This window comes from Linepithema humile, chromosome 6 (genome assembly GCF_040581485.1).
Source record: "Linepithema humile isolate Giens D197 chromosome 6, Lhum_UNIL_v1.0, whole genome shotgun sequence".
Lineage (NCBI taxonomy): Eukaryota > Metazoa > Arthropoda > Insecta > Hymenoptera > Formicidae > Linepithema > Linepithema humile.
This window is the reverse complement of record NC_090133.1, coordinates 7,537,831-7,552,122: the sequence shown is the minus strand read 5'-3', so window position 1 is coordinate 7,552,122 and position 14,292 is coordinate 7,537,831. Positions and strand designations below refer to the sequence as shown.

General features: G+C 40.5%; 1 protein-coding gene and 1 long non-coding RNA gene across 5 annotated transcripts in view; one reads left to right on the top strand and one right to left on the bottom strand.

Annotated features, from left to right (window-relative positions):
• Positions 1 to 14,292, bottom strand: part of LOC105678231 (uncharacterized) — an 82,669-nt gene that overhangs the window by 6,551 nt on the left and 61,826 nt on the right. For all 3 annotated transcript variants that reach the window (XM_012377390.2, XM_012377391.2, XM_012377392.2), the window contains one exon: positions 12,379 to 14,282. In XM_012377390.2, the coding sequence (XP_012232813.1) occupies positions 12,379 to 12,691 (313 nt within the window). In that variant the 5' untranslated portion in view covers positions 12,692 to 14,282. The remainder of the gene's footprint in view (positions 1 to 12,378; positions 14,283 to 14,292) is intronic.
• On the top strand, positions 561 to 4,938 carry LOC105678237 (uncharacterized). Of its 2 annotated transcripts, XR_010890934.1 has the most exons (3): positions 570 to 1,850; positions 2,145 to 2,513; positions 2,673 to 4,938. It is a non-coding gene; the product is annotated as an uncharacterized lncRNA (long non-coding RNA). The 2 variants fall into 2 exon arrangements; XR_010890933.1 differs by having other exon boundaries at positions 561 to 2,513.

Here is a 14,292-nt window from a genome sequence, read left to right as displayed (position 1 = left end):
TATTCTTGCTTTGTAACAGTGATCGGAAGTAATTGAACTTTGCAGTCGATTTTTGCGGTCAATGTATTTTATTATAAAAATTTATATTTGTTATCTACTTTTTTATTTATCTAAATATTTTCTATGTTACTGTAACGAAATAATGCTTTTTACTCATAAACAATGAAAACACAGTAAATTGTAGCAAATTTAAAATATTAAATATTTGCCAATTTTAATATAAATACTGAAGTGTTTAAACATAAGACGTTAAAAACTGTAATCATGAAGTAATTAGCAACAGTATGTTAGAATACAAAAATGTTAAAATATGAAAATCAAACCAATAATTTGGAGTATATTGCGCTATGAGGATGAAAGAAATGACGATAACGATGATGTATCTAAAATATAAATAAAATGAGGAAATAAGCATATAAGTATTTATATTTTTGCAATGAAAATGTATCTCAATCGCAATATTATATTTTATATATCAATAAATTAGAAAAATGCTCATATTTCACCGATGTAGTCAATGATATAGATCATAGTATTAATTATACTAACCATAATCTCCATTAATTTCTTGTACATTATTTCTCAAAACATTATTTATCTGCGTAACGAACGCACTGTAATGCTTCTCTCTGCCCCTCTTTCTCTCTCCACCATATCAATGTTCTCGCTCTCTCTCCCTCCCGCCCTCCTTCCGCCTTCTCACACTCTATCGCACGCTCTATCGCGCTCTTGCTCCCCCGAAATCGTTTACTAGACATATTTCGCATCACATCCTACCACCTCTCTTGGTAACTGTTAGATAGGTTTGAACGCTGTCAATATTTACATTCAAACAAAAAAACTGTCTCTTTCCTCGATCTCTTCTATCAGACACTTTTCAACGAAATAATCTTCGCATCGGGTTCAGTTAAATACGTTCAGTCATACAGATCAGATCACAATGAGTTGGGAAGAACGAACTAAATGGCAAGGGTGGATAACGGCATATTTTACAAAAGAGAAAAACTTTTATGCACGGTGTCGAAATCGATCTTGTCGAAAGCTCTGTACATACGTGAGCAGTCTAACTAAATTTAAGGATCACGTAAATAAAACACATTCAAATATTTATAATCATGAAGAGGCCAACAGAAACCAGTTCGGGTGGAAATATTTTATACTAACAGAAAAAAACGCCACAATATGTATTTTATGTAATATACTCATAACTGAATTTCCACAAAACGAGATATTAATCAAACACGTAAATGAGCATACAAAAAAAGGACAATATATAGACAATAGAAGAGATTGGTTTTGGAAATACTTATATCAAGTTGGAGATTTTTCTGCTAAATGTAAGCTGTGTCCAAATAAAAACGAAGAATTTAATTTTTATTTAACCACTTTAAGCTTAAAAGCGCACATGAAAGTACATGAAAACGAGCAAACAAAATTAACAGAAGAGTGGACATATTTAATTGAAAACAACTACTTTTTGAACAAATGTTACGTAAAGTCTGTGAATTTTCGAGCAGAATGTCAATTTTGCAAACGCAACTTTGTATGTGTCCCGGCTATTGTGCTTAAAACACACATACAGGAGCATGACAATATTTACAGAATTGAAGAGAATGAAAAAATTGGCACGAAACTTGGCAAGATCTGGTCATATTTTAGGTTTACGAAAAATGAAGCAATAGACGAAATAGAATGTATGATATGTAAAGACACTCTGTCAAATGACCAAATGGAAAATCACGCAAAAACTCATAATCTACAAAAACTAATACCCTGTAACTTTGACGATTGGGCTTTTAAATACGCAAGAGAAGAAGAAGATTTTCTGAAATGTACGATTTGTGATGCAGGTATGAACATTATTGCCGACATAACTCATTTAGAAACACATATGTCAGATAAACATTCAGAAGATTACGATAAAATAAAACAAAAAAAAAAAATTTGGACATTTCAAACTGCAAAGAACAGCTGGTTGCAAAAATGTTATATAGATGTTGAGAATTTTCGAGTAGAATGTACAGTTTGCAAATTCAAAGAAGTATATTTAAAAAAAGATCAGTTTGAGAAACATATGCACGACTCACATTATGATATTTTCAATAAGGAAGAAATGGAAAAAGATAATTGCCACTATTTTTCAGATGAGTGGAAATGTTTGAGGTACACATATGACATGGAAATAAGTCGAAGTATAGAATGCGTGATATGTCATGAACAAAATGTCATGGTTGATCATTATTGTTCAGAAGACCTAAAACCCGATTCTCAACATTGGGTATTTAAATACGCGAGACAAGATAAAAGTAATGCATATTGTACGATATGTGGACAAAATATAAACTATGATTATGACTTCGATACTTTAAAAAACCACATGTCACTTGAACATCAAGAAAAATGGAAAACAATAGAACAAGAAGAACAAATAAAACAACAAGATTTGGAACAAGGAACAGCACACGATGAAGCTGGACCGTCGACAAGCTACGCAAGTTAAAAGAAAAACGATCGTGAGTTTTAATCATATTTTATTAATTACTACTGTTTAGTAATATTTATCATTACATTTTATTCTTTCAGTAGTGTACTCAATCAAAATGTGATTAAAAAATCAAATAATTAATATTTGTTTTTTATATACAAATGTTTATATAGATTTTATATTACAGATGTTTATATAGATTTATCTACATTCGACAATGGAAATGATGGTAGCGGCATTTTTAAGTAGCATCTCATGACCAGCGATAACGACAGTCTTGACTTTGACCTAAGTGATTTGAAATACATGAAGACATTAGCGTATAATTTGACTTATTTGTTGCATATCGGTTTTGTGTTTATAAATGTATAAAGTTTGTATAAAATGTATAACTTTAAATATATATATTTATTTATTTACAATTTAACAGAATCCTATAAATTTATAAACTTATAAATTATAGTTATTCTTTTAAAACATAATATTCTTTAAATCATGCTTTAAATAAAGTACTATGTTTATACATTTACAAAAAGTAAACCGATTTCATGTATATAACAAATTTTTTGTATAGTGAATCTTTGAGTAACGTACTCAGTACATATATAATAAGAATAACAAAACTCAGATAATTAGTACTTGTCCGAAATACATGTTACAAATGTTTATGTAAATTTAGTCGAATCGCATTCTGTAGTTTAAAACAGATACAATGTCTACGTCACTCAATACTTGAAAAAGAAACCGTTTGATTATATATTTTGCAATTCAACATAAAAATATTATTTTTATGTACAGTATTTTTATGAAAAAAGTAGACGTCAGAATTCTTAGCAAATCACTACACTCAAAAAAATATTTCGCTGATGTAGTTAGATTTCTAGATATCGCAACAAGAATGTATCGCTATTTTTCGTATCTGTGAAAACATTGTTTTGTGAAAACATGTCACATATAGAATTTATAGCAGTAATGTTCTAGTAATAGCTTCTGAAAAATTTAGGTACCATTGCTAAATGTTATTCATTGCATGATCTAACACGTGATTGATCTTATATAGATAGGCGCTTTAGAGAAACTTTCTTTTTAAAGTTCACAAACAATACAGATATATATTCTGTTTCTGTCATCTAAACTGATTAAGTAATTACATATGCAATATCACAACAGTTGCTAATCATTTATCTGTTTTAGTTAATTTTTTACACCTAGAAAATTTTAGCTATTATTGCAAGATCATTTTTTTGAATGTAACACGACCATGTCAAGAAGGAACTGGAGAACTACGTATTTCGCAGTTGGACATAGAAGTATTGTTTTCTTGTGCATAAGAAGACAGTATTTTTCAAAATCCATGTACGAAATGTATATTCCTTTAGTTTTTTTTACAATGCTTGTGTAAATACTTTTTAAAGAGTTCGCATATTTTATATGACTTAATCCTCCAGTTCTTTCTTAACACAGTCGTTAGTGATTTGCTAAGGGTTCTGACGTCTACTTTTTTCACGATAATATTGTACAAAAAAATGATATTTTTATGTTAAATTGCAAAATAATTTTAAAGAATCATGTAAAAAGTAAAAGTTTGAATATATTGGTAAATGCGTAAGAAACAAACATACTATCTATGTTATTAAAAATCATCACTTAAGGGCTTTGACAAAATTACCGAATATTCGAATAAATGTATGTCTTGTAAAAATAAATATTGTTACATTAAATTTTGTAATATTCGTAAACATGTAGAAGAAAGCATATAAAAATTTTTAAATACGAAGAGAAGGGAACAGTACGAATATCGCCGGACATATGTTAAATATTTCAACAAATTATGTTTAAAATGTATTATCTGTGCAAATGTTCCGTCTATATTTGAATCACTAATAAATAATGTAACAATATTCTGAATCATTATGCTTATGCTGATATAAAAATTCCTCGATCATGATTAATATTGTCTTAAAGTATTATAAGCATGTACTAGATTGTATTATTTCATTATTTTAAGCTTATTTAAAAATTTCTCGAAAAAATTACGAATTTAATACCATCTCTAAAATAATTCTAGCATGTAGCAGATTTTATCATTTCATCATTTTAATGTTATTATTATTTAAAAATTTCTCGAATCTTTTATGAATTTAATGTTATTGTTTGCGTTATAAATGAGCTTTTGGCACAGATTTGCACGCGGAAGTAACACATATTTGGAGATTCATGTACTTATAGGATACACAGATGCGATGCGTAGGCACGTTATGTTTCCTGGAACCCTGAATTAATAAATTAGTCCATCATTTCTCGACGTGACCGATGGAACTACTTGAAATCTCTTTCTCCATTCTACAAATCGTTAAAAATGCTCGTGTTTAAATAAATTTCAATTTTTAAGATACTATCATTAACCAATTAACAAAAAAAAAAAAAAAAAAAAAAAAAAATAAAAGTCGAGGACTAAATACCTTTATAATTACTATTATTCTTCTCTCTTTCACTCTTCAAGTAGTTTCTGTGTTTTTTTATTAAAGAATACGCAAACCTCTCGCATTATCTTTAATTACAACAGAAAAATCTTGCTTTCAAACATTGCATCACGCCGCCTTGATGACAATCGAAGAACTCGGCGGGGATTGCAGCAACCCAAGGAACCGGACGTCGGTCCGCGCTCCAGGTGTGCTCGCAGGAGCCGCGCTACATATTGCCACACACTTCAAGAATTTATTCTAATTCGCGCCACCCGCGCAGCATGAAAAGAAAGTTTCCTCGCAACGAAAACGGACAATAGGCTTCACTATCGATGCACGTGGCTCGGTATCTATGATGTAAATGTTTAATTTTTCCGATACATATCTGAAAGTCGCACAGAACAAACAAAAGATCAAGATTACAATTCTTTCATTTGTAATTTATCGAACCGTTGCAAAATTATTTGTCAACGTCGTTGCAAACGTTGATCGCAAGAAGATTGTTTATTCGCTCTGAACCGGATTCTAGCGAGTAATTATAGAAGTGTGATTGAATAGCAGATCGCACGCGAGATTCAGCGACAGCGATATCGACGGGATATCTCGATGCCAGAGATCGCCGGTGTCGGCGTGACGTTCCGGGTAAACATTGTGGTATCCAGGTGCGCGATATATGTGTTTAGGAGGAGCATTAAGTAAGGGAGACTGCAGCCTACATCTCGCGGCTGGAATCTTTATTGTGCATAATTCACGTTACGCCGCCAGACCAATCATTCGGGATATAATATTACCTGGACGTGAATCGAACCGTGACAATAGTATACGGTTCCCGGTATACTCTGCGATCGATGATACCTGCTGCAGTGCAGCAGAATTCCCAGCTACACTCCCGTTGACGGCGATGTATCTCCATGGGATCTTTATTAAAAATTAATTCCCCAATAGTCAAACTTCTTCAACTCTAATCTTCCTTCAAGAATTGTAAAAAAATTACAACTCCAAACATATTATTATATAATATCCATTCGCTTTAATAACTCCGCGGTAATAAAAGATGAAGCAAAAAGGAAATCGGGATGGAAACGCAAGAAGAATTTATCGTCGTGATAAATCGATCGCAGCCGAGGGATACGAGCGAAAGTGGTAGCATCGATATTAGCGGTATCAGTCGGCGGTATTAGTAATGATACCGATAGCGGCAACAGAGAGCGGAGAGAGCACGACGGTAGATCGGCCAGGGGTCGATCGCGGTTTACCGGCTCGGTAGGTCGCTTTTATAGATTCTATCGTTTTGCAGAAATTAGACGGCCGGCTCGCGCGGGTCCCGCGCAAACGGACAGATTGAATCCTTCCTCGCGTCTCCCGCGCCTTTGTCGTGGGGTCGGTTTCGCGCGCGGAGTCGGCGCGCGATACCCCAGAGAGTTATACCCCGGCGCGTAATGACCGTTATTTAAAACCGAGGGAGGCCGGTCATCGCCGAGGGCGCGTCTGGCCTGCTCAACATTCTTGCCTCGTGTAAGACCTCGTCCGAGAGATCCGTGCGAGCAAATAACGATATATATCTATACATATGCGCATGTATACACACATCAAGTATAGAGAGAGAGAGAGAGAGAGAGAGAGAGAGAGAGAGAGAGCGCCGAGACATCTCCGCCGGGTCGGGCAGTTGGCAGTAAAACCATACGGCCGCGTCAGATAAGCCGATCTATACGATCCTCCGGCCCGTAATCACGATCGCAATATTGCACGCAATTCATTCTTCGCTTCTCCGTCCGTAGAGAAAGAGAGAAATCTTTCCGCGTGCGAGAAGAGCACCGCGGACTCTAAACGCGACGCGTGAAATCACCGATCCGCCACCATACGCACCATCGCGCGAAAGCGCGATTATCGTTGATAATTCTTACGTGAGTGATGGCTTATTATGTAATTTGCGCGTTAATACTTTTTATCATGCTGCTTATGATGAGAAATGGCACATAGATTTCGCAAACACTTACAACAGAGAAGATATTATCCCTTTGTCTTTACGAAAAATAATTTAACAAATTTTTTCGTTCAATATGTAATATGTTGAACGACATGTTAAACGACATAGATTGATCGTTTCGCATGATGTATATCCTGTTTATCGATCAGACATATTTAACTTTTTACATCCGCCTTTCTTTCGTCGGATGCGCAATATCGTTTGGTTCCTTTTTTTTTTCGCAACCTGCAACGGTGCATCACAAACGATCTCAATTCGCCACGGGCTCCGAGTGCCCGACTCGAAAGGTGGATCCTTCGCTCCGTGCCAAATAAATGGGTGCGCGATTAAACCTCGTAAACCGCTCCATAAAACTTTAGAGGCTACTGGCATCATCATCCTTCGTCGAATGCGTGTTAATGATGTAGTAAAAAAGGGGCAAAAAGTTTGCCGAGAAGAAAGGAATGGAGAAGAGAGCAAGATATCTCATCTCTTACGTAATAATGCACTGAAAGTAATCGTTCTTTACGCAGTTCGTAATATCAATCCCGAATTTATTATAATTAAGCGATAATATCGCGTAAATAAATTACTTGAAAATATAATGGGGTCGAAAGTTCTGGGATTGTCAGAAACAATTCTGGCTCTCAAATGTTTTCACTGTTTGAACGTGCCGTGGCGAGAAGATTGACAATTATATCCGAATAATCTTGACTTAGGTCAAAGCCTGACTACCGACTGACGACGCAACCACACATTCTATATAGGCCAATGACCTATATAGACCACGTACTACTACTACTGCTTAGCTGATCAGCTGATCGTACCGTTAGTTACATAATACAATACACGCGCCATACGCACGCATACACACAAACGCGCCGCATTTATTAATAATTGAAACGCATCAAATATTTGTATCGGTGAAAAATTGATGTAGCGATTTATGGCAAAAATAATTCGTCCCTGCTTCGCGTCCCGTAAATGCCTATGTTTATTGTGTATCTTGTTGCTATGACGTACGCATATAGGTATTTATTTAGGCAATTAAAATATTAAAAAGAAATTAAATAATAGAGAAAGGCTTTATATAACAATTTATAATATAATTATTTATTCGTAAATAATATTCTGCAAAGATTGAAAAAAAATTTAATCTATCAAAAGGAATAATAAATTTAACTAGTTATTGAATGCTTAGTAAAATTGAAAAATACTCAGATATTTACAGATTAATATCAACGCCTGTAAAAATTTATTCTCTTCTCGGCTTGTCGAGGTTTACACGAATAGCAGTTAAGCCACGGTCGGTGATTTGTGCGATATCGTCCATCGTCTCTATCAGTCCCTGGAATCGGATGCGCGCCTCTTCCCCTAGTAATTTTATCTCGGTTGAAGGTTCAAGTTGCGCGTCAAGATTCCGTTTCGCCGGCGACGATTCGCCGTCAGGGCATCTCCCAGCGTCCAGTGGCATCTTCTTTGTTGATGCGAAACTGGAGCCGAAGGAATGTCGCGACGTTGCTGGTTGCGATACGCGTTCGTGACGAAATGTGCGCGATTATCGCGATGAAGATGTAATTCCAGAAAAATTTATCTCAACTTTTGCAAGAAAAATACTCGCGCCAGCTGTATTAATCTTCGGTTGCCTGAGACAAGTGCGACTGCGAACGCAAATGATATTTGATCATAGAGTTAAGCCGAAGGCATATTACGATTACTCCACGCATTTTGATTCGAATATTACACGCAGCTTCGTAATGCGTTTCTTATTCATTCTCGAATGTCTTCATTTCGTCCCACACGAACATCGTGCGATTCCACGCCAAAGTGTTGGCATACGGAGAAAATTTGCGTGCTTTTTTCCTTGTTGGGATAAGTTGATTATAATAATGTATAGTGGGCATGCATCTAATAAATCTTGCTGCAACTTATGATTCTCCCTCGACGAAAGCCGGGGCCGAGACCCTTTTTGCCCGGCCTCTCCGCCGCGGGAAAATTACGAGTGATGCGAAGGAGGCGCATATGGAATCACGATGTGTTTGCGGTGCTTAATTTGTTTGATGCTAACTGTCTGGCAAGTTAAGTTAACAATTTCTCATTTTTAGATTACAAATGTTCGTTGGCAAATTTAACTTGTCATGTAAATAACTTCTTCGTAACAGCTACGATTTAAATGCCAATCCAATGACACATTAAAATTATTTTATTATGAAAGATCTATCGTAGAGAAAGACATGTGATGAAGTAATATCGCAGTCTTATTAACGTCACGAATTATTTTCGCGACGTCCGCGTTTCGCAAGCGGAAATTGTGCGAACGCGGTGGATTATATCACACCCCGTCGAAGTGCGGTTTCATGCAACAGCACGGACGGCAGGCTTGCGTTCAACGGCAGCCGGCGATCGTGCATTTCACGCACGTGCGCTGCGCCGGACAAATGGGATTAAGCCGGATGACGAAAGTGTCCGGCTCGAAATCGTGCCGTTGCCGTGCCGTTGAATTCCACAATGACGCGGAGAGAAAAGCGGCCGAGAGAGAGAGAGAGAAGAGAAAAGGAAAGGTTTGTAAAGAAACGATATTTATCACAGTGCACCGGTCGGAATTTAGACGAGGTGGAGAACCCGCAGCTTCGCCAAGAATTTCCAATCTCTAGCGGGATCTCGTCGGAAAAGAGTTCCTCGTTTCCCTGTCCCATGGTCCATAAAACGACGAACAAACGGTGCCGCTGTGCGCGCTGGCTATAAGGAAAAGTAGTAACGCCGCCAGTTTTCGCGGGTGAGGAAGAAGACAGTTTTAACCAGGAAAGCGCTCTCGTATCTGCCGACGTGAGAGAAAACACAGGGTTAACGATAACGCCGCGTGACTTGACATTCGCTCCGCGTGGTCCCGGCTGATCGCCCGAACGGCTCGTCGCGCGAGCGGGCAGTCCCCGCTATTTGATCTGCATGCTACGTCTATTACTTTTTGCACCGGCCGGCCAATAGTAAATGTCCGTCGACGCTTCTTTATAGCCGAGAAGCGCGCGGACCGGCTCCTCTCCCGAGCGTTTAAACGCGGAACTAATTCATCGCCGCGCCGACGCATCTGCTCCGCGCGCCCATACACAGCCCCGGCCCTTTTTTGTCCCTCACCGCGCACGATTCCGCGCCGCGAGAATTACGTCGCGATACTCGTGGCGAATTCGTAGGCGTGGAATAACGTTCCCGGCTCAATTTACTGTTAGTACTGCGCGACTCCACGATCAACCTCGCTTCAAGTGCCAATTTATGACGCGGGCGGCACGAAGCTCGTATTCGCGCGGGCACTCTATTCGATTCGGAATTTCTTCCGCCTCGTCGCTCGGTATAATGAACGATCTGTTTAACATCCATGAACCTCTGAAAAGTATAATCACTTGAAGAGGTAAGTAGATCCTAGGTAGCTGCACTCTCAAAAAATTAAAATTACGACTATTATAGAGAATAATTCTGAGACCAGCTATTACGGATGTGAACTTCCACACGCCTATGTAAATTTGCACTTCGCGGATAAAATTAATTAAAAATTAAACGTTATAATGGAGTAGATTGTACAAGTAAATTTATAGTTATTTTATAGCTATAGTTACTTATGCAATCCGCATCATTAAAACATTAGGAATAAATTTTATCTGCAGGTGTTGTGAACGTATATACGCGTGGAAATAATAGTCGGTTACATAATTACTTATTATAATAATTATCTGACTATTATAATAATCAGAATCTTACACTAACTTTTTTACGGTGCAAGAAGTGCGCAAAAATCTTCAAATTACGATCCCATCGCTATTTCTCACCATCCGATATCCCACGCGAAGACTTTCAAGTTCAAGCTCGATGCTTCAGCGCGTGCTATCAAAAGCGAAAGGAAAGAAGCAAGCGGTGAATTGCTCAAGTCAATTCGAGCCGTGAACAAGGTCGGAATCGAGTGAAAACTAAAAATTGTTTGCCAACACACCTCGAACTCTCCCGTGAATCATCAAGATTCCGCGTGGAATAATTTATTCGCGCGTGGGCAATAAGCGACATTTTTCTCGCATGAATCGGCCGGGTCATTATAGACGGAAAAAAAACGCGTGACGAAAAATTCGATAACTCTGACGTCAATTCGGCGAACCTGTTCCCCCGCAAACCGTGTGGATTCGTCAGACGTTTGTAATCGTAGGTTGCGCGACGTAATCGACTCGCGTCGTTCATTGACGAGACGGTAAGAGGTGAACGCGCGCTAAATGCTGTCTATTTCGATCACCCGCAGCCTCGGCCACTTAACGCGTCTGACTCATAACGACCGCACGTCGTCTCACTAATGACATTTTCATTAAAATACGAAGTACGTTTATTAGAGGCAGTTAGCGGCGGTTGAACGCGACACTGTCGTGCGCAATGCCAATTCCACCGTGGCTGGGGAACGAGACGAAGATGAAGAAGAGTGATAAAACAAAAAAGACGCGGCAAAAAGGGGAAAGAAGAAACGCGCGGAGAGGAAAACCCCGATATATTGAACGGCTCCTCGCGCGCGCAAAAGAACGAGACGTCGTTAGCTCTGACGGCTCCTCTCTTCAAGCAGTCGTGAACCACCATCGCGAGAAGCCTAAGCATTCCCTACTTCACCCTTTCGCCCATCCGATCTAGTAGGTCCGCATTACCGCGCTTTATTGCCTCGTAATTTCCATTTCTAATGCCAGAAAACTAATATAAGTCGCGGACGATAGCATGCACGCAGGGGCGGCGGTCTCCGCCGCGCGGCGAGTTTCGCGATTTACTTCGCCACAAAGTGGTTTACGATGATTGAGACGAAAAACAACGAGTTGGGACATTAATCGTATAACCGAGAGATTCTTTCTCTTTCTCCCTCGCGAGGTCAGAGCATTATCATTTTTTTCTTCAAGCCTGTCTCGCGAGCGCCAACGCAACGCGCGCACGGGCTTGAATCCACAACCTGTTCCGATGATTCCAGCCGGATGATCTCCACAACCGTTACCGTTCGCTCTGCCGAGCATAATTTACGAGCTACATGCTGTCATCTATCGCGACTATTAAACGACAAGCTGCGTCGATACTAATCTAAATAACATTACAGAGCAAAAGAGAGACGTTTGAAGAACATCTAAAAAAAAATTAAGATTTTAAATTCTGTTATCTTTTTTCAACATTTCTCTCAGCTTATATTATTTTTCGCATCTTTAATTAATCGTAAATTAAGCGATAATAATTTTTTTCTACAATAGAATATTAATAGTTTGTCAAGTCAAAGTACAGTCGTGAAAAGATCAAAGTTTTTGCGGAGGTATTCTCCACTTTCCGGAATATAATTCCTCGTGAGAGAAAAGAGTGGTAACATCAAAGAGCCGGCTGGTTGCAATTTCCTCGACGCAACCGGGCGCAATCATCGTTTTGCCCGTCAAACGACCGATCTGAGTTCCCGATTGAAGAAAGCTTACCTGGATAACCCTCCGGGATGACGATCTCCGGTCCCACTTTGACGTCGTGTCGATACCGGTGGATCAGCAGGCTCGCCGTGACCCTCAGCGATCGTTGTTGCTGCTTGTACAGGAGCACCGGTCTGCCGCCGGTGCCTTCGAGTCTGACGACTCTCGGTAACGAGAATCGATCGAGGAACTCCCGTAGCGGCATGTATCCGCCGCCGGAGCCGGAGCAACCTTCGGCGGTCGCCTCCCTCGAGCTCGGCAGGGATTTCGGCAGCGAAGGCATCTCTTCGCTGGACATCGTGGAGAATTCGCCGTTGGATGACATGGTTTCACACGTCCCCGAATAGTGTCACTTCGCCAACAGTTTCCGGAAACATCGACGTGAACGTATATTAGTAGTCCGATCGCACCGACGTGAATCGGAAAACGACAGTGCGAGATTTGAGATTCGCGCGGGATAGTCCTCTTCAGGGTCGGCACGCCGAAAACTTCGTGGCGTCATTTAATCCTCGTCGTGGCGGAGCGAGCACGACGCTTGCTTTCAAGGGCATTTTTGCTCCTCTCTCGGCACCCGTTCATCACCGCTTAATAACGGGCCCGGACGCGCTGGCACTTTCTTCTTCAATTATGTCACTGCGCCGCCACTCGGCGGCCGTCACTTTCCGTCTCGCGGCACGGTGATAGCTACATTAACCCTCTCGGCACGCGGTTATTTTCGACGCTCCGCAAGCGCCACGCGATCCTCTCGCAAATTGCGAAAGTAAGTAATTGAGCACGGTGCACATAAAAAATAAAGAGTAAAAGCCAGTTTCTTTTTCCTCGAGCAATTTTCTTCCTCGGATAGCGTAAAATTGATTTACAATGGATATCAGCGCCGACTCGTTGATCCCGGCTTTGTTGAATACGTGAAAACTCCTCCGTTCACTAGCCACTAAACCGTTGCCCGGGGCAACAGTGCGCAGTGAGATCGAGGATCACGAAACACCGTCGACGAAATGTCGAGCGAACCGATTTGATCGTTTCTCCGACTCGCAGCAGCCGATTTCTTACTTTCCGCGTTACACTTTTCACACGTGCGGCGAATCATCTCCTTCCGGCCGATGGAAATGATATCGCGCGCGCAAAACAATCACGATGTATCGATAGTATCCTCAACGGTAAACACCGTGTCTCAACGGCAAAACTATTACGATTATACCGGCCGTATCGGTGATGATGATTCGCGGGCAAAGAGAATGTCTATGCACACGCGAGCCGACGTATCTTCCTGCGAGAGGAAAACCACCAGGATTTATCGACGATTTATCCGCGATGGTTTGCAGCGGCGTGCAACAGGCAGGCGATGAAGACCGCCTCTCTGCACGCGGCCGAGACGTCTTCCGGACGTCCTGTTTCCAATGATAAACGACGACGAAGCTCCTCTTCCGGGCTGTTTCGTTTTCGAGCGTTGCCGAGGCGTCCGAGGATGGATGAATCCGATGGATGCGCGATCAAACGATGAATCCCGCTCGGCTAACCGAGCCGCTGCTCCTCTCTCTCTCTCTCTCTCTCTATTTCGCTCGCTCTCTCCGTCTCTTTCTCTTTACGCGAAGGCAGTTATCTCCCGCGGTTCGATCCCCGTGGCGTTTATGATTTACCGGTGCAGTCGGCTTTCTTTCGCCGTTTTCTTACGCGGACCTCGCGAGATGTATCTCGTGGCGCGGGCGCTTTTATTGCTTTATTCCGGGCGTGCAGGCCGCGGGGTGCCTTCAGACGCTTCGATAACTGGGTCCGAGCTGCATCCTGGTAGCCTCCGAACAGGACCTACCGTATCCCCACGAGGAAAGACCGAGGGCAGAAGAAGGAGAGTAGAGAGGTCCCCGCAGAGATATCCTTCAGACACCTTGTCGGCCGAGGTCGCACCGCATCACGGTGGTCTGAAACAGA